Here is a 22,400-nt window from a genome sequence, read left to right as displayed (position 1 = left end):
ACCGTCCCGTATACCGTCCCATGGGCTGATTTCCTCGATACACCTTGTAGAATTGCTCGAATACTTGGAGAAACCAAATACCGACTATAACAAGAATTTCAACAAGAATATCTCAAAGTACCCGAAGAGTGGGAAGATACCTCAAGCAGGGCAAATGACATACTCGTCGCAGAAAACACCCAAATACTGCCCACTGTAATGAAGAAAAGTGTTTTTGGCGAAAAATAATTTCTCAACGCGAGAGATGTGGTTGCAATCGTCAGTTACCACCCTCCTCAACGCCTTTCCTTTATCAAATGATTACCACTAGGTATCTGACCAGCCTTGGAAAGTAGGAACCGACGACATATCATTATCAGCCAAAAGAAAAACCAATGAGCTCCAAAATAACAGCGAGCGAAGGAATGGTAAGCACGTCATTCTCCCCATGATAGAGGGGACATCTTAGGCTAACACGCCTGATATACGTAGCCCGTAGGCAGGTTTAGCCCCGTGCATGTTTTCCAGTCCGGTTCTCAAGAGCCTAGCTTCAAGGCAAGTGGTCTGCAAAAACGAGAGCCTAATTATCTGAGGGCGTCGTTATCGTAACGTCATATCTCATCTAACGTCAGTGGTTTCCAGCTGTTCGCCGCCGTCCGTATTCCTATACCCAAAAAGACAGAGATAACCAAATATATGGAGGCAATTATCGAAGCTGTTACGACTCTTTGAATTGTTTCACGTCGAGTTGCTGCATAATTCCTCTCCGGATTTGAGTAACGAAATGAGCATATCTCAAGGACAATGGGGCATACTTACTAAGATGACCAAATGGCCCAGTCCTGCCGGCAGCTATAGGTTACTTGAACCGGGCAAGGGGATCCACCAGCAAGTCGTGCGACTCGAGGTTCAAATTTATTCCGATAAGAACAGAACGACCCCCATAACTAAATGGTTCAAGCAGGAAGCAATAGTATTGGCACTGGACCAGAATCCCCTTCCTAATGGACTGCAATCTTCTGGAATGGATCTTTACAGGCATATTGTATTCGAAATTAGTAGAGCTGGTGATCTCATAGTTCAGGGCAGGGAGCCTATTGACTCTCTGGTTAGCTAAATTGGCTGAAACATTAGAATAGAAAACGGTGTCAAGACCTCCTTTTGGTATCTCTAGTTTGATGTGGCAGTCGGGTGTACAAGGGTCCCATGCTTGCCTTCCGGGTGAGTTTTGGTTTCTTTGTCTCAAAGTTTGGATTCTGCCAACAATCTTATTGTCTTCGGGCTCGGACCCAAGCCGGGATTCTTTCACTGCAGGGCTTCTAATATTAGATATTTGCCACGAGCCAAACTCGACATGCTTAAACATACGGATCCCCCAACTTATTATGCCCTGTTCTCCCACCCATTCTTTAATCGACGCATACTAATACAACAAGCCACAACCAAAAAATAAACAATAAGTTCGACAGAGAACACTACAACCTTCTTCAAGCTCGTATTGAATAGAAGAAGTATCGAATAGAAGAAGTATCGAATACGAAGCACGCATAATCAAGTCAGGTAAGCGTAGCCATCTATAACCTCGGTTCCCATAACAGCAAGCTATTTCTAGTCGCGATACGGAAGTTTTCGGCTGGCTCGGCCATGTTTCGTCGACCCTTCTACGACCGCGAGGCGCCTGTGCAGCCACCTCTCCAACCGCCCCTCAAAAAGCTTCTTGAGCCGCTTTCCCAGCCCGTCTTCCAGCCGGTTCTTCAGCAGCCTCTCGAGCAACAGCAGCCGCCAAGTTGCCGGTGCTTCACACTGATACAGTTATATCTCTGCGGCTGCCCGGACCAGGGCTGGGATAAGAACGGATATCCTATCCCCTCAGTGCATAAATGCGAAGTGCACTGGCTCCCTTGGATAGTTCAGGCCGTGTTCAACGCTCTAGGCTTTAAGCACAACCACGACAAGCCTCCCCACTCACCCGAGATCCGGGTCCTGCCCTTCCCGTGCTTCAAGCACCAGGAGCAGGCCAAAACCTATATCACGCCGCAGCAACTCGAGGAGGCCAAGGCTTGCGCGCTCGACGGCAAAGAAAATCGGATCCAAGCCGAAAAGATGAACAAGCGCATCAAGAAGACGCTCGACATGGCGCGCGAGAGAAGGACGATTGAGGGCAGCAGAAAACTAACCACGAGGTTAATGCGAGAGGCTCGTCTGAGTGAAAGAATGCGAGAGGCTAGCCCGAGCGAAAGAATGCGAGAGGCTAGCCCGAGTGAAAGAAGGCGAGAGGCTCGTCCGAGGCCCTTTGGCATAGACAACAGCAACTCCAGCGACAGCAGCGACAGCAGCGGCGGCGGCGACGACAGTGACAGCAGCGGTGGCAGCGACGAGACCTACAGCAGCCTGAACAGCTCCAGCAGCTTCGACGGCTTCGAAAGCGACGGCGGCGACGACATGTGGGACTACGTGCGGGAGGAGCACAGCATCGATCTGTACAAGCTCGACGCGGCGCCCTTAGCTAGGGCGACGTGGGCGCGGCCGCCGCGCGCGCTGTGGGACAACGGAAACCCCTTCTACCCCATGTACGATCAGCCGGCCAACCGCGGCTACGACGGCGGCGCGTACGCGCTGAACGACCTCGTCATCCGCCAGGCCCAGCACAACAACTGGTATCACAAAGACCCCCAGGAAACCTGGCGCAAGCACGCAACCACGGACCCCACTCTGCTGCACATGTAGGCCAAAGCTAGGTGTCTACCGACGCAGAATTGCTAAGCCACCCAATCCACGGTGAGTACGGCAGTGCTGCGTGAAAGGAAGGCCGTCTTTGTCCTCGACGGCCGAACTAGCTTGGACGTTACACTGACACCGCAGGCAACAAAGAACAAAGGCTTGCTCGCTACTCCAAAAAGGTAAGCAACTATTTAAATGCAGCACAAAGAAAGTCAGGTAAAAGGAAAGGCGGTTTCCTTAGCCAAGATGTAAGATCAGGCCGGGATACGAAGCCATGAGCCACGAGCAGGCACCTATACGAGGTAAGCCACATCATAAACACAGGGAACATTAACGAAGGCTGGCCAACGGCGAAGAAAAATGAGGAAACAGGAACAAGAGCATTTTTACGGTAGGAGCGTGGTTAGGTAAGGATCATGACATGGGGCTACTCGGCCGGGGAAAGGGAAATTGGAAGGCGTTACACGGAATAATTATCGTAAGTTTAGGAGTAATTGCTGCTAGAACTACTTTGTATTACTTTAAGAATGATTAATGAATATACCTTGCCAGGTACAAATAATCACGACAGGGCAAAGGCTGCGTTGGTTGATGGAATGTAAGGTTGGATGTTTTATTGGTCGGGTGATGCAGCTGGCTTCTGGCTCTGATCCTTTCCGCGGCCGACGCGCAATGAAGACCAACATCACTTCTCGCAATACATTGTGCAGCGGCCGTGTTATTGACCGAGGGGCTGTCAACAATGTCCAAACACTGACGAGCACAATAGAAAAGCTTTAGAAAACAAGTCGACCCCAATAGCGGAACATAACTAAACAAAGAAATGGCGGCATTCGGGCTCTTGTCACCAAGAAGGGCAGAACAAAAACATCAAGGATAAAGGGATTCCGAAGATTCTTATTGAGAAAAAAGAATACTTGGTTAATGAATTGAATAGAAAAAGAAATTGTAAATCGAGCGACCAATTACCTGGCAAGACACCAGCGCTCAGGCGATGCAACACATCCATCAAACCGCCCATCCCAATCTTCGCGTGCCGCTCATTATTCGTCCCAAAGTACAGTTCAGTTTCCAAGCCTATCCTAGTGGTCCCATAACAATTAGCTACCCAATGTCTCACAATGTGCTAATTACCGCAACGCAAACAAACCCACAACACAGCCCGTCCCAGCCAGTTAATCGCCTAGCCATGCACGATCAAGTCTTCATCATCCCACTCGTCCGGGAGTGTTTTGCTGCGGCGGCGAGGCTTGCTGGTGGTGTCGGTCTTGTCGGTGTCGCCTGACTTGTCGGCGTCGCCTGAATTGTCGGCGTCGCCTGACTTGTCAGCGTTGCCCGACTTGGCTGAGTTGCTGCTGGTGTTGTCGGGTTTTGGAGGGTTGTTGCTGTTATCTTTAGGCTCGAGCCCTCCACCGTCTCCAAAGACGGTGGAGGGATCGTCCGCGCTGCGGGGGGCGTCGGACTGTTTGACGCTGTCCATGTTTTCTTTCCTTTTGCTGGGGTTGGGTTTTGGGTGTGTTTGAGTTGACCGTTGGGACGTCTTTTCGGTGTGGGTGAATGTGCAGTGTAGTGTTTTTGTCTTGACGCCGATTGCTCGTTTGGGTAAGCAGTATTGGATTTGGAAGAGGGCGAGTAAATAAAGAATGGATTAGGGAGAAAGACATTAATGGTTCTGCTGATGAGTCAACGATATCAATTTCCAGGGGAGGTAATCAGACGAGTTTCCACTCGTGAAACACAACATGGCCGCCACTGTGGCCTTTCTGGTTTGTTGGCATGGAATGATTTGCAGATTGGGTCGACAACAGGTCACCAAAGCGCGCGCTATGCTGTTTGCAGCAAGGACAGTGGGGGAACGAAGGCGCACTGGTCCTTGTTGCACACCACGCACAGTCGCTTTCTAGAAGAGGGGCACGGCTACCTCATCTGAACTTGCATCTCGTCACTTATTAGTTGGCGACGTTATCTGGATCGGTTCTTTTTCCGACAGCTGACTATGCTATGAAGCTTGAGATCAGCTGACCTTGAAACTCGAAGAGTAGCATCCTGGGGCTTCTCGATTAGACCCAAGAGGTTTGCTGAAGGCTTGGCTGGCGTACTTGAACAAACAAATTGAGCAAATAATACGTGTTATTGTGGATCCTTTGGCTATATCTAGACATACTAGCTACTCACACAGGCATAGTTGGAACACCGGTGCAACATCTTCTTTCAATCTAATCTTCGGTTATTATTTCTGCTACGACTATCATACACTGGCTTTATTTGACTCGGTGTTGTAGTGGGACAGATTCGTCTACAACAATGAGTGACAATAAGTGACTGAAATGAGCCAAATTATTGGGTTACTAGTGTCTTTGGAGTTGGAAACTAGTTTCTTTGCAGAGTTGGAAAGAATACCCGAGTCGTCTTTAGATTTTTGTAAATGACAAAAACAGCTTCAAACTCAACGGAGTCCAGCGACGCAAATATCTCCAAAACCTTAGTCTTTCAAGACTCAAGACTGTAATATCTCAGTAGCAAACGGAAGATTCTAACATCCAAACCTTATTCTTTCAAGACCCAAGATTGTAATGACTCGGTAGCAAATGGGAGATTCCAAATTTTGTATAAAATATCGGGTTGGTTCCGATAAATTAACACGAATCATCAAACCACTCATCAATTCACTTCTCAGGCATTCATTTCTCGGGCATTCACTTCCTCTTCAAGTGAATCCTGAACTCAGCTTCTCACAGACTCCTCATTAGGGGATAAAGTTTGTGCGAGAAAATAGGTGAGGACATAGAAAACCATCTAGATAGATAACTTTCTGGAGAGAAAGATGTCAGAGACGACGAAGACAACTACTAAGGACCAGAAGATGGGCAGATACAGCTACCTGTTCACCCACAGACCCACCGGGGACAAGTACCTCTTTGTCCGCAACATAGCGTCTGGGCTGCAGAGCCATGCACAGCTGGTCCAGAACATGGACACTGATGAGCTTTTATTGCGCAAGGTTTCCGTCCAGCGCTGCAAGAGCAACGAGGAGCCGAAGCTCCATGTAGAGTCTGAAATTCTCGACCTGCTCAAGTCGTTCCCGCGCCCCGAGTCTGCTGCTGGCCAGCCCTACCTGGCTGAGCTTCTCTACAAAGAGGACCGCCGCACAAAGGCCTCTGACGAGGACGAGCGTGTTCGACAGGAGACACAGGAGAGCGGCACCCAAAAGGTTGCCCCTCGACTTGACACTTACTACCACATCTCGTACTGGAAGTTCTACAACTGCGGAACGCTGCGGGACCTGTGGACTCTGAAGCCTCGAGGCGCAATCAAGCCTCTTCGGATCCCTTATGCCGTCATGGCTCGGTCCATCCGCCAGGTGTGCGCGACTTTCCAGTTCATGTACCGAGCCGGCCCCGAGGCTGTCTACCACCGCGACGCTCACGGCGGCAACATCTTTGTCCACTACGAACCTTGCAACGACCTGCCCGACTTTTATCTCGGCGATTTTGGTCTTTCAAAGACGGCCTCGCAGGCTCAGGCCGAGACTAAGGAGTTTTTTCCGCCGGGCAACCAGGGAGTCAAGGGTCGGGCCCCTCTGAACATCACGCTCCCCGGCCGGCGTCCTGAGGCTAACCTCTACGTCTTCATCAACGAAGTTGAGCGCGGCGCCACGGCAGCTGCTGCAGGCGGCGATGTTTCTCGACCCGACTACCTCAAGACCCGGTGTGCGAATAAACACCAGCGCCAGTACCGCGCCCAGCAAGTTCAGGCTATCATGCAGGCCCGCAAGGATGGCAACAACCCAACCATCGCCGCCCTTCAGCCCCCGCCAGAGGTCCCAGCAGAGCCTGTGACGCACATGGCCCTCCTCGAGGACATCGTCGAGATGCTCAAAACGCTGCGCACCCGGGAGTCGGAGCTGGCCTGCACAAGGCCCGAGTCCCGCCCTGTCGACCTCACGACGGTCATCCAGGCTGCATCTGATCTGGAGAGGGCCTGCCTTTCCGCCGGACCTCTCGACGAGCGCCGCACTGAAACCTACCTGGCTCTCTGCGAGGCCGGTCGCGAGCTCGCCGGCCTCAAGGGCCCCGGCCCTGCCGACCCCCGCCCGTTCGTCTTCCGTGCGCCTTCTCAGGAGGCTGCAATGCGCCCTGTAGTTGCTCATCCCCAGCGCATCGCCCCCTGGGGCGAGACCAAGATCCAGAACATGCCGCAGGTCATCCACGGGCCATGGCAGCTGCTGAGGCTCCGCTATACTGTAGCTCAAGATGCTCGGATCAGCGGCAAGCCGGGCTCTGCACCGCTCAAGAAGCCGTCTGACGGCAGTGACGACGGCGATGACTGCAATACTGCAAGGAACCCTAGCAGGGGCACTGTGAGAATATTCAACAATGGGTTCTCCTCTGTGTCAAAGGCCCCGGCTGCCAAGCCCTTCTACCCTACTGGGGACAGGGGCAAGGGCAAAGTTACCGTCAGCCTCTACCGCCCGCCGGGCATCCACGGCGGTTCCTCGGACTCGGCCTCGGAGGCCCCTGACTCGGACTCGGATTCGGTGTACTCGTCGAACGAGGGGGACGGGGCACTCCACGTCACCCTGAGGGAGCCTTCTAATAGCGGCGACAGCTCGTCGACTATGCCTACCACGATGGCCACGGAGGACGAGCAGTCCGACCCGGAGGAGCCAGCACCGGAGAAGAACCAGCAGCCTGAGCCAGAGACTGTCTGTCCCCATGTGTCTAGCCCGGAGCAGCCAGCATCACCTGCTACTAGGCCGCCTGGACCTGCTACTAAGCCTGCTCCTAAGCTTCCTGGATCTGCTACTAAGCCTGGACCTGCTACTAAGCCGCCTAGACCTGCTACTAAGCCTGCTCCTAAGCCTCCTAGACCTGCTCCTAAGCCTGGACCTGCTCCTAAGCCGCCTGGATCTGCAACCACCCGCAGGCCACCAGCCTCGGGAGCACCCACCAGGCCAGCATGGGGCGCACCCGCCAGGCCAGCATCTGCCGCAACCACCTGCCAGCCAACGACGCCAACCACTCGGCCACCGGGATCTGGAACTGTCCGTCGCCCGCCTCCTCCTGCTTCCGGCCCGGAGTGCCCCGGCTCTGGAGCTCCCCGCCGCCCTCTTCGTGCTTAGGTAACACTTTTCCATGAGTGATACTTATCACTCACTCCCTTACTCCCCTTTCCCCTACGCTTTCCCCCACGCTTTCATTCGATTTGATTGGGAATGATATACAGGAGAATTGAAAATAAAATAAAAATAAGAAAAGATTATCAAAAACAAAAGTGACCAGAGACTATGTTGATATTGTTGGAACTGTGAATGATGAATGATGAATGATGCACCGTGATGAAGACTATTATTAAGCCATTCGCTCAGGGTTAGGATGTGTCTATCGGGTCTACTCGTCAGGGTTACAAAAACACCCTCAGTGCGGAGCAAGCTCATTCAGGGGTTCACCCCTTGGTCAGGGCGTTTTTGTAGCCTCGACGAGTACTTGAATTCGTGCGTGTAATTAGGTGCCGGTGCCCTGGGCTAAGGACAGATCACATCGGGTCTCCGCCCCGGAACGATTGCATGCGACAATAGCACAAAGGTAGGGCAGGTCAATGCAAACAAGCTCATTATTCAAGTGATGGCTAGTTATTACCAAGAGTTTGAACGTAGCGCGTGACATGAAACCTCGTGCGCAAAGAAGAGCAATGTGAACAACGGAGACCGGGCAAGACAAAGACAAGGCAATCAGAACGGCTTTTGTGCCCAGACGGTGGAACTAATTATATGTCAGTCAGCATTGTCTCGACGGCCCCACAAGTGACTGACTCACCACGGATACGAGGCGTGGTACGACGTGTTCCTCATGGCCTTGCGCATGTCGACCAGCAGGACCTGCAGCTCCTCGAAGCTCCAGCCGAGGACCTGGGTGCCGAGGTAGAGGATGTAGCCCTCGAGGCCCTGCTCGCAGCCGGCGAGGTTGAAGGCGCCGATCTCCTTCCAGCGGGGGTCCTTGGGCCAGGTGCCGAAGGGCAGGTTGAAGTTGCGTGTGTAGACGGCGGCCGAGAAGCCGGCCTCCCTCATCCACCCGGCGTTCTGGTTTTTGTCCGTGACCAAAAACGTGCGGCCCGTCTTCTCGCCCGCCTTGCGGAACAGCTCGTTCCACAGCGTGTACACGCAGTCGGCCGGCACCGACCCGTCCTCGGACCCCAGCTTGATGGTGAAGTCGGTGTGCTCCAGCCACCCGCCCGGCTTCAGACACCGCAGCGCCTCGCGGTACAGCTTCACGTAGTCCTCGATGCTGCCCAGCATGAACCGCAGGTGGATGAAATCGAAGTTGTTGTCCGGGTACGTCCACGTCTGCGACGCGTCGTCGAGCTCGAATTTGCAGTTGGGCGGCGTCCACGCCGGCTGTGTGTTGTTAGTTGACCGCAACTTGCCTCGTGGGGAGAACCAACCTGGATCGGGGACAGGTCCGTCCCGATGACCTGGGCGGACGGATATTGGTCTGCAAAGTCCCTGATGTTTTGGTCATTGGATAAGCAACGGCCCTACGCTTGGCAATCTGATAGGGGTGAGACGGCTTGTTTCTTACATGGCCCAGATGCCCGTGCCCGTGCCCACATCGAGCACCGCCTGGGGGTTCTCAACCGGGGCAAGGTTGAGTTTGTTGTCGTGCAGGAGGTACATCATGTGGTGGCTGACGCAGTGAAGAGTCAACAGTAAGTACCTAGGTAGGCAGATTATTCGGGATAACTGACTGCAAGTCCAGGCCATCGTTTTGAGCCTCGTCATTCGGAGCCCTTTTTGCCATGTTAACGATTGCCAAACAGACTTTGGCTGATGCGGCGCTCACCAGTATTCGGCATCTTTGAAGTTCTGGTATGTTCGGCCGTGCACCTCGCGGTAGTTCAGGATGGACGAGCTCAGCGAAGCAGTCGACGAGTTTATGGCGGAGCTGTTGTGTGTGTGCTTGTCATTATTGCAGTCCCTAGAGTGGCATGACACTCACGGCAGCACAGACCTAGAGGGAGCACATACCCGTCACCTAGAGCCGAGTCGGCGTCGAGGCCAAAGTCGGGGTCCTATATAATTATACGCAGGGCAATTGATGAGCGCTGGTTGCTTGATCTGGCTTGTTCTACTAAGAAGCTAGACGTCAATTTGCGCGACTTACAACATCGATTTGAGCGGCTGCCTCGTTTGAAGAATTCTCGGGCGGGGGGACAGCTGTTGACGAGGAAGGCACAACGGGCGGGGGGACAGCTGTTGACGAAGAAGGCACAACCGTAGCAGGGGGGGGTGCAGCAGCAGCAGGGGCAGGCGTGGCCTCGGGGGCAGCAGGGGCAGCAGGGGCAGGCGTGGCCTCGGGGGCAGCAGCGACAGCGGTAGCGGTAGCGGTAGCGGCCGGAGGCGGGGAAGACGAGGTTCCGGTCATGGCTTCAAGTTCAGGTTTCAACCTCGAGTCAAGTTTCAGGTTTAGTCGCCACTCAATGGCAGTGGAGCAAACAACAGAGTTGAGGAGTGCAGGTGCGATCGCCAGGCTCTGGAGGGGTTACGCGAGTTAAATGCAGTGTGCGCGTGAGGTGGATTACGGCCTTTATCGCGGCGTCAGGGGTCTTGGATTCGCTGACAGCACGTGGAGATCAGCCGGGCAGCTGCGATTTGCTCGTCTGCAGCGCTGCAGCAGCAGGTCATGCTCCCTTGTCCGTATTTGAGCATCTGGGCCGGCCGTGGTCCAATATTTCTGCTGCGCTACTGTCTCTCAGTGGCCACATCACCGGCCCTCCTGGCGCCTACCAATGGCAAGCTCGCGTCGCTAGCTCCCCCGCCGGGCCGGACCCGCGGAGTGGGTGTGCGCAGGGCAGCAGCTTGCAGGCGCTCGAGCCCGTAGTTGCCAATGAGCGGGAGCACCAACTTGTCGGGACCCTCGCTAACAGCGACTCGACAGCCCTTGAACTCGGCGGGAAGTTGCTTTGTTTCGCTAGCTAGGTCACGCCACTCGCATTCTTCTGTGCTATATCCGTAAAATGCCAGCGCGAAAGAACCAGCCAACGGTAATTCCAATACAATAGAATATACTATGAAATACATCCCTGCGTCAAAGCAACGCCTAATTAGACCCTCGTTCCCGCAATACAGGGCACACTAAAATTCCACGTTATGCACCTTGCTGTTCCACCCCAAACTCCAGGCCCAACTTTGCAAAACAGAGGGGGAAAGAAAAAGGAGAACAGAAAACCCCGTCAAGGAAAGCCCAAAAATAAAGGGTAAAAACAAGATCAAGAAAAGGAATCCGTCACAAACGAAACAACACGTACGAAGACGAAAAAAAGGTAAAGGACGGCCCCTGACCAAGGTAGGAAGGTTCAAAGATCCGTCTCGTCCTCTAGCCCGTTCAAGCTGAAGTTCAGTCCCGGCCCGGGCCCCAGCCCTAGACCGAGTCCGCCAGCAACTGCACCGGCGCCTCCGCCTCTAGCCGCCATCGACAAGCTCTCCGCGCGCCCTCGGCCACCAACAGCAGCACCAACACCCATGTTTCCACTGGAGTTGTTGTTGTTATTGTACATCTGCTTCAAACCTCCCAGCGCATAGCCCTGCCCTGTACCTACACCTGCACCGCCGCCTTCGCCGGATGACGATCGGCGATGGTGCTGGGGTGTGATGGCGTTGCTGGAAGACGATGCGCCGAACATGGCGGCGCCTAGTAACCCGCCGTCGCGAGCCGCGTAGGGGGCCGCGTAGGTGTTGTCGTTGTTATGGAAAGTCTGGTGTTGTTGCTGCTTTTGCTTTGCGTAGTCCTCGCCGCCGCCGCCGCCGCCGCCAATGTTGCGCGGCGTCGCCGGGTTGTATGGTCTCTGCTGCTGCTGGGGCTGAAGCTGCAGGAAGTTGCCGCCGTAGCCTTGTTGTTGTTGTTGTTGTTGTTGTTGTTGTTGCTGCTGCTGCTGCTGCTGGGGCTGCGGGTAGTTGCTGCCGTAGCCTTGCTGCTGCTGTTGTTGCTGTTGCTGCTGTTGATGTTGGTGTTGTCCCCACGACCCCGGTGCCTGACCTTGGGTGTAATTGTGATTTGCGTTGTTGCCATTATTATATTGGTCCAGCGACTTGTTGCCAGTGTCCAGCATCGGGCCGTACGCTGTGACCAGCCGCTGCTGCTGATGATGCTGCGGTTGCTGCATCATCATGGGACCGCTCCCAGCGGCGCCCGAGGGGAAGCCGTTCATGTTGGGCGGCGTCGAGCCGCTCCCTCCGCCGACGCTGGCCGTGGTGGACAGGTTGGTGTTGCTGCGGTTGCGGGTGGCGATGATCTGCGGCCCGCGCGTGTTCATTCCCCGGCTATTGTTGTTGTTGTTGTTGTTATTGAGAACAAAGGTGTCGGCGCCGTTAGCAGGCGGAAACGGGCCGTCGCCTGCTTCGTACTGCTGTTGCTGCTGCTGCCGCGGCGGTCGCTCCCGATAGTCGCCCGACATGACGACCCTAGTCGAACTGAACTCGATATTGCCGTCGCTCGTGCTCACATGCTGGCCGTCCTCGGCCGCCACAACCTGCACAATCCCGACGTCGCCGCCACCTGCGGCGGCGGCGGCGGCGGCGGCGGCTGCTGCTGCGGTGGCGGCCCGGAGGTAGTTGTTGCGGTACTCAGCCTGCCACGCTTCAGTCAGGTGGTCGCGGTAAGGATCGTAGCGGTACTCCAGCTCGTGAGCGAGATCGGCGTCAGTGGCGCCGCTGTGGACCGCAGTGCGGTATCGCTCAAACGCCGCTGTGATCTCGTGCATCGTCTCAAAGTGGCGCACGTCCAGCGTCGGCGGCGGCGGCTGGTTAGCAGCGGCGTCTCCGTCTCCGGTGTCCGTCGCAGATGCAATGTACTGCTTCTGCCGCTGGCCGTGCTCGTAGTAGGCCAGGCTGCGGGCGACTTGGAATGCGTTACGGATCTGACGGCCATTCCATCGGCCATGACCGCCGCTACTACCGTCGTCTCCGCGTCTCTGCCCGGCACCGCCATCGCGGAAGAGAAACGTGGCAAACTCGAGCAGCGCCTTCTCATTGATCTTCATCGGGCTGCGGTCCTCGACGCGCGCCAGCTCCTCCTCGACCTTGCGCGCGCGCTGCATGTTAAGCTTCCAGATGTCCAGCGTCTGCTCCTCGGTGAGGTCCGGATAGTAGATCTTGTAGTGAATACGCGACTTGAAGGCCTCGTCGAGCACGCCGGCGCGGTTGGTGGTCAGGAACAGAATACCGTCGTAGTAGTCGAGCACGCGCAGGAATACTGTGACACAGATCAGTTCTATTTCATGGAACGTTTAGGCTGTGAAGTAGACTCACCGGACACCAAGGCGTTCTTGTTGGTCGCCGTATCGGCCCGCGAACGCTGGGAGAAAAAGGTGTCGACCTCGTCGAGCAGCAGGATGCAGTCCCAGATGCTCGCCAGGCGGAAGATGTCGCGCAGTGACATCTCGAGCCTCTCGGGTGTCATGCCGAGGTCGCCGACGGTGATCTTGAACAGCGGCTTGCCGTTGGCCTGGGCAATGGCCTCGGCCGTGGCTGTCTTGCCGACGCCGGGCACGCCGTGCAGCAGGATGAAGAGGCCGGTGCCCTTGCCCTGGATCAGATCGAGCGAGGCCCAGTCGTGGCCGATCTTGCGCTCGGCCGCCTTCTGCAGGAAGTGGCCCTGCACCGAGCCCTGGATGGCGTGCTTGACGGCGTTGGGAATGCGCAGCAGGTCAAGCGCAAGGCCCGTCTTTGGCGACGGTCGCAGCTGCGCCACGGCTAGCTGGGCGAACTTGCGCTCCTGGAACACGTAGGCAAACACGCGGCCCGTGAGCAGCGCCCGCGTCTCGTGCGTCAGGTCTTTTTCCGTCGTCGGCTGAAGCTGCCGCGCGTTGCGGTTGACGGCGACGAGGAAGGGGTCCGTGGCGAAGAGTTTGTTACGCTGCTTTAACGATACTCCGCTCTTCACGGGGATCATCTCGGTCGTCTCGCCCAGCAGCCGGGACCGCTTCGGCCCCGTCCACCAGCGGATGCGGAAGTCTTCGGGCACGGTACGCCCGTCGACAATCTTCCGCCGCATGCTCGCCCGCTGGGGCCGCCAGGCAGGGCATGCCTGGAAAGCCTCGCCAAAGTCGACCATGACCTCACTGTTGATGTGCTCGGGCTGCAGCAGCTTCTCGCCGTCCATATCCAACGTTGGCTCGCCGCTGGGCGACTGCGTCAGCGTCCACCCGCTGTACGAGCAGTGCTTGGCCTTGATGAACTCGAGCAGCTGGTCGCCCGTCTTGATGGCGTGCTCGAGCCGCGCCTTGTGGTCGAGGCAGAAGCGCATGGGGTACACGGGCAACGAGCCAACATTCATCTCGCCCGGGAACTTCTCGATCTTGACCATCTTCTTGACCACACAGAACTCCTCGCCCGTGTAGTCGACGTAGAAACAGCACACGCTAAAGGCCGTATAGTCGTTCTTGACCGCCGCGTCTCGGATCTCCGTGTCGTCCGTCGCCGCCGCCAGCAGCCTCTCGGGCACCGAGTCGATGGCGTACGTCTTCCAGATGCGCTTACCCGTGCGGAAGTCGCGCCGGTCCGGCCGCTCCCCGTCGGCCGGCTGGTACACCAGCTCGCCCGTCCTGAACAGGTACCACAGATCCGAGAAGCGCACCAGCGCGTTGGACGTAACATCCATGTTCTCGAATCTGTGGTAGTCGGGCATGATGTAGTTGTCAATGTAGGTGACGTAGGCCCGCAGGCAGGCCAGCGCCTCGGGCGAGTCGTCGACTGAGGACTGGTCGTCGTCGTCGCCGTCGGACTCCGGGTTCTGTCGGTTCTCCTCCTGCTCAACGTCGTCCACCACTGCGATGGTCTCGTTGTTGGTCTCGCTAGTCTCGTTGCTGGTCTCGTTGCTGGTCTCCGGGGCCGCGGTGGTTCTGGAATCCAGCTCGGCACCCCATTTCTCCTCGAGGTGCTGGAGGAGCTCGCGAACTTCGCCGTGCTGGTAGATGAGAGAGTTGAAGGGGCGGTAGTAGGTGCGAGGCCTGTCGGTCCACTTCTCGCGGTTGGCCCTAGCGAGGATCTGCAGCAGGGCGGGCGACTGGATTCGCAAACGGCGGGGCCACTTCTTCTCCGACTGGGCCCGGTCAATGAGGTCGGTGGTGAGGTTCGCCGTGTTGACGGCCTTGGCCATGGCCTTGTCTTTGACTAGGAGCGACGACGGGCCGGGGAACAGCTTGTCACGCAGGCGGTGCTCCTCCTGGATCTCCTGGTGCAGCAGGTCTCCAGAGACCAGCACGTCGACGGCATAGCAGCCGTCCCTGCCGTCGGGCTCGAAGCGGTTCTTGAACTGCGCAAAGTTGCACTCGCGCACCTCGGGGATGGTCCTCTTGACGTCAAGGAACATGTACTCGGCCACGTCCGTGTCGTCGCTGATGTCGGTTGGCGCTCTCTGTCCCTCTGTCCCGGCCGAGTATGCTCGCCGCGGCCCTTCATAGTTTGACAGCTTGTTCTCGATATCCGCGATACGACCGCGGCTCAGCTGGAGCTGGTTCTCGAGAACCATAAGCCTACCAGCCATCTCGGCCGGGAGCACGTCGCTTCTGCCGCCGCCGTATCTTTGGGCATTCATCTTGTCTGGCTGGAGTTGCACCGGGTGGTCAAGAGTCAAGACGGAAATTCGACTTGGATCTTGATTTAATCTCGTTTATGTCTCCTCTTGTTTTGGTCTCGACCCCAAGGACTGGTACTTTTCAATTCAGACGGTGGACGAGAATCAGGATGTTGGCGGGGGGCAGAAAAGCCGGCCGTGACAACACTTGGACCAAGAGTTTGAGGGGAGTCGATCAGAAATACTAAAGCACACAAAGCCGCCGGTCGTGGAGAAGTAAGGCTCTGGGATCTGTTCCAAGGTAGATCTGGTGAAATCAATCAGAAGTGGGGGTCGGTCAAATCATGTTTTCCAAGGTCAGCCCGGCGCTCGTCCGAGCCTTGCCCTGGCGGGAGGACGTATGCAAGCAATATCGCACACCGAGGCCCAAATGCGGCATGTCTGAAAATGAGATCCGGATTTCTTGCTCGGGCCACACAGCCCTTATCTTTTAACCCACTCGCAATGCGACGAGTCATCGGCGAAGGCTCCCGCGGTGATTTTCCGGGAAATGCGGCGACATTTTGGGAGTAGCTTGCTTTTTCTTGACTCTGGGTCGGCTGCAGGACGGCTGGTGCCTAGTGGCTGATGCTCAGAAACAAGGCGAAGCCAGTTTTACACAGGACCTCAGCCCAAGACTTAACAGAACGCCTCAAGCCTAGTCTTGATGGTAAGTCGACCGGACCAACTTGTTTACCCGTGATTGCCACCACCAACTCGAAGAGTTTGCCGTGCACCCCAGCCGGTGATTGGTAATAATCGATGTCTCCCTCTGCATGAACTGTTCAGCATAAGGCTCGGCGACCAACGCAGGGGTCATGCGACCTGCAGTTGCTCCGCCACAACACCCTCATGTCTCGTCTTACCTACCCACCCCGTCGAGCAGAAAGTCGGAAGCCAGAGCCTTGTCGGAGCCTCGCTTCCCTCAGTTGCTAAACTGCCCGCCAACCCCCTTTTTCCCCTCTTCTGGCATTTGAAAAAAAGGGATGGCGATCACAGCTGTACCGTCTCCAGTCTGCCCATCCGCAAGGATACAGCCAAAGGCCCTGATTCTGCCTAGCTTTCCCGTCGCGCTTCGGCACCGAGAGCAAGCCAAAGCCGTATGAGTCGACTGCCTACCTGTCTTAGTCTCGTAACGTGACGTGACGCATCAGCTTGCGCGAACTAGGCCATGATCCTCCGAGGAAAATGACCACGCAACAGAACCAGGACCTTGACCAGGACCCTGATCAGGACCAGTACCAGCACCAATACCAGCACCAGTACCCATACCGGCAGCGCGAGGAGAAAGTAGCCATGCTTGCCGGTTTCATCGACACCAAGGCTCCCGCCTTTCACGCCGCCTTTGCCAACCCGTCTGCTCTGAACACGGCGACGATGCGGTACGAACCGCCAGAGATCAGCGACCTGAGGGCCACGCTCGAGCAGCATCACCGCGTAGCGGCCAAGTATATCGACTTCACCCCGGACCTGAACCAGTGCACATGGGACGACGTGCACGAGGAGCTACGCAAGGCCCAATCCAGGGCCCTCGAGAATGAGAAGAAGAGGAACCCCCTGAGGAAGGCCTGGCGCGCCCTCGGATCCACGTCGAGCATCCTCGCCCCGGGCCTCGACGCGCTGCCGGATGAGCTGTGTGTGTTGCACGGCGCGCTGGCCTTGATATTCAGCGTAAGAGGGCGTCCTTCATCCCTTCAAGCATCAGAGAGTCGATGGCTAACCACTGCCTCATCAATTGTGGTTGCGACAGCTAGCGCGGCACAGCGAGATGAATAGGCTCAAGATCCTGGCGGCCTTTGAGTCGGTGCCTAACATCATCGAGATGGCGCGCAACAAGGCCGAGACCTTCAAGCTTGACAGCAGCAACCCGAAGAGCATCCAGCTGCACAAGTGCGTCCAGGAGCTGCAGCTAATGTTGATCCGGACGCTGCCGGCTTTGATCAACAGACTAGTTCCGGGAACTTTCCGTGAGTCTGTCCACTGTGTGGATTGTGACAACACTGACCTAGGCCCGTGCAGTCAATGCGTGGAAGAGCCCATTTGGGACCTGGAAGATCGACAAGTTGCTCGACACCGTGTCGGGGTGCGCGGCGGCGGTGCGCACCTGCGCCGAGGGCCTCATCGAGGAGCTAATCGTCGGCAACTACTCGGCCTCAAAGACTATCCAGTTGCAGTTGGACGAGGTACTGCGCCAGCAGCGAACCATGCAGATGTCCATCGACGCCGCGCACGGCAAGACGCAGCTGCTGCACTTTCTGATGGAGCAGCTGAGTGAGTTTTCGCTTGCTTCTCGTATGCGTGTACAGGCTGATTAACAAGACTAGACTTCAATACGCTAGGCTTCCTTCCCGACAACAACCGCAACCTGGCGTCGGACGATCGCATGTCCGACCTGGGCACGGCGCTGCCAGGGTACACAGCCGAGGAACTGCTGAAGCTGATGGACGTCAACCACATGCGGACGAGCAATGACGCCATTAAGGTGATGCGGCGCGGCGCATCGCTGAACCAGGCCGACATCGAGCGCGCGGCGCACATGGCCGTCGCGGCTCAGGTGCGCGAGCTGCTCAGCACCAGCAACGGCTGCGCCCCGAGCATCGTCGCTGTCGACGGCCACTTTGACCGCTCGCAGATGGGCAAGGTCAGCCCGCTATCCTACGTGTGCGCCATGCTCGCCCAGGCCCTACGGCAGAAGCAGCAACAACAACAGCAACAACAGCCAAATGCCACCGCCGCCGCCACATCATCATCGCCGTCGCCCAGTATGCCGCGGTCGCCCGACAAGCCCGCGCCCCCCTCCCCCGCCGTCGTCCTCGAGTACTACTGCGCGCTGCACGCGACGGATGGCGGCGACGATGACGAACTGCGCGGACCACAGGGTCTGCTGCGGTGCCTGACGACGCAGCTGCTGCTAGCGCTCGTCGACAACGGGTGGATCGGCGCGCAGGACGCCGTCGACCTGCCGCACCTGTGCGGCAGTGACGAGGGCGACGAGCAAGAACAGGAACTGCAGCTGGTGCGGCGCGACGTCACCGCCATCGGCCGCCTGTTCGCCGCGCTGATCCGCCTCGTGCCCCGCACCGTGCCCATCTACTGCCTCGTCGACGGCTGGTCGGCGTTTGAACGCGACCCGCCGCCGCCGCTTCGTCCTTCTGGCGAGGGCGGCATGGATGGTAGTGGCGATGATGATGACGGGTCCGACAAGGGTGACAGGCTGTGGCGCGCGGGCGACTACGCGGCGACGCTGGACGCGTTCCGCGACGCCGCAGATCCGGGCGCCCCCGGCGGCGATGAAGACGAAGACGACGACTACCACTACCGCGCCGCCACCAACTTCCGCTTGCTTCTCACCAGCCCCACGGCCAGCCGCTGGCTGGGAAATTTTATCCTCCCTGGCCAGAGGGTGTCGCTGCGCAACGTCCGCGAAGCCGGCGGTGGCTGGCAGGGCGCTGCTGCCGCCCGGAAGCGCCGCGCCATGGGCCTGGGGAGGGCTGCTACGTTGCCAGATGTGCACCGAGGTGGTGGGCTTCAGCTTCCGGTGTCGCCGGCGTATGACGAACAGGGACAGGTCTGGTCCGGTGACGGCCATGATCGGAGGTCGTCGACATAGCGTTGGTTTCTGATATTCACGAGTGTCGTGTCGGGGGAAGGGCAGGTAAAAGATTGGCTCGAACTGCTTGGTTATTAAAGACCTATAGAACGGGTAGACCGGAGTTTGGCTTTATTTGATAGATTAGGTAACGTACGGCAACTAAGGTAGCTGCCAATGACTCAACTCTTCTCTAGCTAGCAGCCAACTGATTATGCGTAATTTCAAATGGAAGCACATTGACTTTACATGTAAAAGTAAAGACGGAAGCATAAATCGAGACAAACACGGCAAAGGGAAGAATGAAACGACAAGGTGAGAAAGACGAGGCCAAGAGATGGTAAATTACGTCGTAGTCGACAGAAAGCTGATGAAAGACGTAGATGATTTATGGAAAGCTGATGGAAGAGCGTCGCTTTTGATGGGAAAGTGGCCGAAAAGCGTTTCTTGTAATTAATTAGCGTACGAATACAGCGGAATTGAACAAGCTAGGGTATATAGGGACAGATCGCTCGCAAAGAAACCGCTAATGTCATTGATATAGAAGACCCACAAAAAATGCGAATGTGATGTGAATGACAATGTGAATAAATGATCTAGGTATAAAATTAAGGAAGAAGAAGGAAGGAGCTAGCATCCGCATCTGCCGAGGTGTAAGTTCTGCAGTGGGGTGCACGTGACAGTGCGTTCTACAGTGTGACTTGCACCGTATCAGTCTCCTTTTAAGAACGGGACTGCAATGCCGGGATTTTATATGTCAGAATGAAAATAACTAAAATGGAGGTCCGTTATCATTCTCTGTGTAATATACCTTGGAATAGTACCAGATGTCTAGTTGGACGGCTATAACTAAAGAATTGGGCACGTGGATCAAGATTCAAGACCATCGCCAGATCACAAAGCAGATGTCTTCCTGGAAAGTGACGAGAGACATGTAATCGGCACTCTGGGTGCTGGCTTGTGATTATTGTATTTAAATTGAGCGCAAGCAAAGTCGGATGCTTTGCCGAATGGAGCGGGCACCTCAGCTTATAAACTGTGTTATATTTCGTCTGCTTCAACGAGGGACTTCCACAGTTAGATTTATCACAAAAGTGAAATGGCTCATACCCATCACCACATGCACATTAAAGGCCCTATCAGCTGTATGTATCAAGTTAAAGGGAGTAACGATAATTAACACTTGACAATCACGAGCAGCTCCCTTGCCCACCACTCAAGCGTTTGGGTCCGCGCGGCAGGCGAACCAGGCGGCCGAGAACAGGGGCGGCTCGCCGTCGTCGGCGGGCACCTCCTTGGGAGCCGTGCCCTCGTCGCCATTGTCCATCTCGGCCAGCAGCCCGGCCGCGTGCTTCTTGAGGATGCGCAGCAGCACGTTGCGCTGCAGCTCCGCGGGGATGTCGATGCGAGGCAGGACCTTCTTGTTGCCAGCCGCCGCCGCCGCCGCAGGAGTAGTAGCGGGCTTGCCCTTATCCTCTTCCCCGACCACGACAACCCCCAGGTCAGAAGCTGGGGGGCTGCTGTCGCTGTCGCCGTCTTGGCCAGCAGAGGGCTCGTCTTCTTCGGCGATGATGTCGCCGTTGGACGTGCCGCGGGCAAGCGTGAGCAGCGAGGCCACGAATAGCTCCTTGAGGTACGAGAAGCTGAAGCCGTCGGTCATCTTGGCCACGATGGGGCACAGGCTCTCTGGGAAGTCGACATCGCCTGATCCGGTGAACTTGTGAGACCAATACGCGACGTAGGCGGCGCGCGCGGCCTCGTTGGGCAGCTTGAAGTGGTATTTGCGGTCGAAGCGGCTCGGGCGCTTGGTGATGGCGGCGTCGAGGCGGTCGAGGTAGTTGGTCGACCCGATCATCAGGATGCCCTCGTTGGACTCGAGCCCGTCGACCTCGTTGAGGAAGTAGCTACGCGTCTTGTTGGTCACCATGCTGTCGAGGTCCTCGAAGATGAGCAGGCACGGGGCCATGGTGCGCGCCTTGACGAAGATGGTTTGGATGGCCCACTTGGGCCCGGCGCAGGCGTCGAGCGACTTGACGTACAGCGACGGGACGGGGTCCTTCCGCGCGGCCAGCGAGTTGATCAGCGCCTTGACCGAGATGGTCTTGCCGTTGCCGGGCACGCCGTGGAGGATGACGCCTCGCTTCCAAGGTACCTTCATGGAGTGGTACAGGGCCTGCGTGTCGAAGAAGTTGGTGACGTCGTCGATCAGGCTGGCTTTCATGTCGGCGTCGAGGATGACGTCGTCCCACGACGCGCCGGCGACGCTCTTCCACAGCTCCTTAGACTTCTTCCACTCGGCATTGTCAAAGACGTAGATCTCGCCGTGGAGTTCCTTGGTCCACTTGCCCGACTCGAGGAGCAGGGCGTCGGTGGCGGCGTTGGTGCGCTGCTGCTGGCCGTCGGGGTGCAGCACGTACAACAGCTTAACGTCCCGGGTCATGCGGTCCTTGTACTCGGCTTGGTAGACGAAGTAGTCAGTGCCGTTCCACGTGTAAGACCAGCATCCAAAGAAGACGCGATCTTGCACCTTGCAGCCTCCTTTGTCCAACCGGTATCCGGGGGCCTCATAGATGCGAAGCGCGTGGTCGAAGGGGCTGTCTTGCTGGGTGGCTGTGGCATGGCCGGCCTCGGCGAAGCCCAGGAGGTCGCACCTCGAAGGCTTGGTGAAGGTGACGTGGTGGCCGGGGTATGTTTCACGGAGAATGCCGAGAGTGATAAGTTCGGGATTCGCCAGCTTCTGGTCATTGTACTGGCGCCAGCGCTCAAGGGCATCTCCGTGGAGTCCGTAGTCGTACATGGTTGACGGCATGCCTCGTTGGGTTGGTTTGACGGGTCTGTATAGAGTGCGAAAATGTATAGATAGAGACTAGAGAGACTCGAGTCAAGGGAGTTGCCTTGGCGGTTGGAATGGCTTTATATGGAGATCAAAGCTCGAAAGGTTCAAGGCAGACTTGGGCCGATTTGTGACCTGCAAGGGCGTGTGTGGTTGTATTTGATATACACGCCGCACACGAGACACATCTGGCAAGGTATGCTGTGTACTATGTAGTGTGTGGTGTGTGGTGTGTGGTGTGTGGTGTGTGGTGTGTGCTGTGCGGTGTGTGGTGTGCATTGTGCATGTACACACATTCAACACGAAGACTATGCACCCCGTTCCTCTGGCTCAGACCATCAGCTCGCGCCTAGCTCGACGACCCTTTGCTGTGCTAGTTTGAATCAACCTTTCCTTGGTTGGGGGCCAAGGCGGTCCACAGTTGGCCCATGTGACCCATTCTGATAGTGCGCGGACTGCTGGTTGGTTGCCTTGGCTCACTGCCACTGCCGCTGCCGCTGCCTTGCCTCCAAGGCATGGAGCATTACGTGTCGTGAGGATTCCACGTAAATGTTGATACCGTCTGGGCATCTAGCGCTGCTGCCTTCCCTTTGAGCGGCATGGGCGGCATGCATAGTGAACGGGTAGGGATATAGTAGTGATGTGGCTGCGGCACGGCGGCATAGCACAA

General features: G+C 56.6%; 8 protein-coding genes across 8 annotated transcripts; 4 read left to right on the top strand and 4 right to left on the bottom strand.

The window, feature by feature from the left end:
- Positions 1-1,623: 1,623 nt before the first annotated feature.
- B0T26DRAFT_753845 (uncharacterized protein) lies at positions 1,624-2,706 on the top strand (the record flags this gene model as incomplete). Its single annotated transcript, XM_060445758.1, has 1 exon — positions 1,624-2,706. The coding sequence occupies one exon, from the start codon at positions 1,624-1,626 to the stop codon at positions 2,704-2,706; it is 1,083 nt and encodes a 360-aa protein (XP_060295088.1).
- Positions 2,707-5,932: 3,226 nt separating this feature from the next.
- On the top strand, positions 5,933-6,193 carry B0T26DRAFT_614115 (uncharacterized protein; the record flags this gene model as incomplete). Its single annotated transcript, XM_060435949.1, has 1 exon — positions 5,933-6,193. A coding segment is annotated over one exon (261 nt), but the record flags the coding sequence as incomplete, so codon positions are not given.
- Positions 6,194-6,988: 795 nt separating this feature from the next.
- Positions 6,989-7,522, bottom strand: B0T26DRAFT_718294 (uncharacterized protein). Its single transcript, XM_060442375.1, has one exon. It carries the CDS (start codon positions 7,415-7,417, stop codon positions 7,094-7,096), a length of 324 nt encoding a protein of 107 aa, XP_060295086.1. The 5' UTR covers positions 7,418-7,522; the 3' UTR covers positions 6,989-7,093.
- A 38-nt stretch (positions 7,523-7,560) lies between these two features.
- Positions 7,561-8,131, top strand: B0T26DRAFT_718293 (uncharacterized protein). Its single transcript, XM_060442374.1, has one exon. The coding sequence runs from the start codon at positions 7,660-7,662 to the stop codon at positions 7,837-7,839; it is 180 nt and encodes a 59-aa protein (XP_060295085.1). The 5' UTR covers positions 7,561-7,659; the 3' UTR covers positions 7,840-8,131.
- A 133-nt stretch (positions 8,132-8,264) lies between these two features.
- Positions 8,265-10,357, bottom strand: B0T26DRAFT_370595 (S-adenosyl-L-methionine-dependent methyltransferase). Its single transcript, XM_060434669.1, has 7 exons — positions 9,861-10,357; positions 9,725-9,768; positions 9,540-9,641; positions 9,448-9,486; positions 9,279-9,383; positions 9,142-9,202; positions 8,265-9,094 (listed from the first exon to the last, which is right to left on the bottom strand). The coding sequence occupies exons 1-7, from the start codon at positions 10,119-10,121 to the stop codon at positions 8,513-8,515; spliced, it is 1,194 nt and encodes a 397-aa protein (XP_060295084.1). The 5' UTR covers positions 10,122-10,357; the 3' UTR covers positions 8,265-8,512.
- Positions 10,358-10,914: 557 nt separating this feature from the next.
- B0T26DRAFT_370535 (uncharacterized protein) lies at positions 10,915-15,439 on the bottom strand. Its single transcript, XM_060434668.1, has 2 exons — positions 13,004-15,439; positions 10,915-12,947 (listed from the first exon to the last, which is right to left on the bottom strand). The coding sequence occupies exons 1-2, from the start codon at positions 15,288-15,290 to the stop codon at positions 11,053-11,055; spliced, it is 4,182 nt and encodes a 1,393-aa protein (XP_060295083.1). The 5' UTR covers positions 15,291-15,439; the 3' UTR covers positions 10,915-11,052.
- Positions 15,440-16,496: 1,057 nt separating this feature from the next.
- Positions 16,497-18,918, top strand: B0T26DRAFT_678051 (uncharacterized protein; the record flags this gene model as incomplete). The annotated part of the gene is made up of 4 exons (XM_060440177.1): positions 16,497-16,979; positions 17,059-17,275; positions 17,328-17,579; positions 17,648-18,918. 4 exons carry the CDS (start codon positions 16,497-16,499, stop codon positions 18,916-18,918), a joined length of 2,223 nt encoding a protein of 740 aa, XP_060295082.1.
- A 1,195-nt stretch (positions 18,919-20,113) lies between these two features.
- Positions 20,114-21,694, bottom strand: B0T26DRAFT_742274 (proteasome-activating nucleotidase; the record flags this gene model as incomplete). Its single annotated transcript, XM_060444083.1, has 2 exons — positions 20,114-20,359; positions 20,393-21,694. 2 exons carry the CDS (start codon positions 21,692-21,694, stop codon positions 20,114-20,116), a joined length of 1,548 nt encoding a protein of 515 aa, XP_060295081.1.
- Between the last annotated feature and the right edge of the window lie 706 nt (positions 21,695-22,400).

The sequence above is a fragment of the Lasiosphaeria miniovina genome (assembly GCF_030549165.1).
Source record: "Lasiosphaeria miniovina strain SMH2392-1A chromosome Unknown B0T26scaffold_5, whole genome shotgun sequence".
Taxonomy (NCBI): domain Eukaryota; kingdom Fungi; phylum Ascomycota; class Sordariomycetes; order Sordariales; family Lasiosphaeriaceae; genus Lasiosphaeria; species Lasiosphaeria miniovina.
Note: the sequence above shows the minus strand (reverse complement) of the source record. Positions and strands in the feature narration are given on the sequence as shown.

Bases quoted from the DNA above. Each gene is read 5' to 3' on its own strand.
- B0T26DRAFT_718294 (XM_060442375.1), bottom strand. From the start codon at position 7,417: ATGGGGACAGACAGTCTCTGGCTCAGGCTGCTGGTTCTTCTCCGGTGC.
- B0T26DRAFT_718293 (XM_060442374.1), top strand. From the start codon at position 7,660: ATGGGGCGCACCCGCCAGGCCAGCATCTGCCGCAACCACCTGCCAGCC.
- B0T26DRAFT_370595 (XM_060434669.1), bottom strand. From the start codon at position 10,121: ATGACCGGAACCTCGTCTTCCCCGCCTCCGGCCGCTACCGCTACCGCT. The intron at 9,769-9,860 runs GTAAGTCGCGCA...ATAATTATATAG, and splicing joins CAGCCGCTCAAATCGATGTT to GACCCCGACTTTGGCCTCGA. The intron at 9,203-9,278 runs GTAAGAAACAAG...CCAAAACATCAG, and splicing joins GGCACGGGCATCTGGGCCAT to GGACTTTGCAGACCAATATC.
- B0T26DRAFT_370535 (XM_060434668.1), bottom strand. From the start codon at position 15,290: ATGAATGCCCAAAGATACGGCGGCGGCAGAAGCGACGTGCTCCCGGCC. The intron at 12,948-13,003 runs GTGAGTCTACTT...TCTGTGTCACAG, and splicing joins CAAGAACGCCTTGGTGTCCG to TATTCCTGCGCGTGCTCGAC.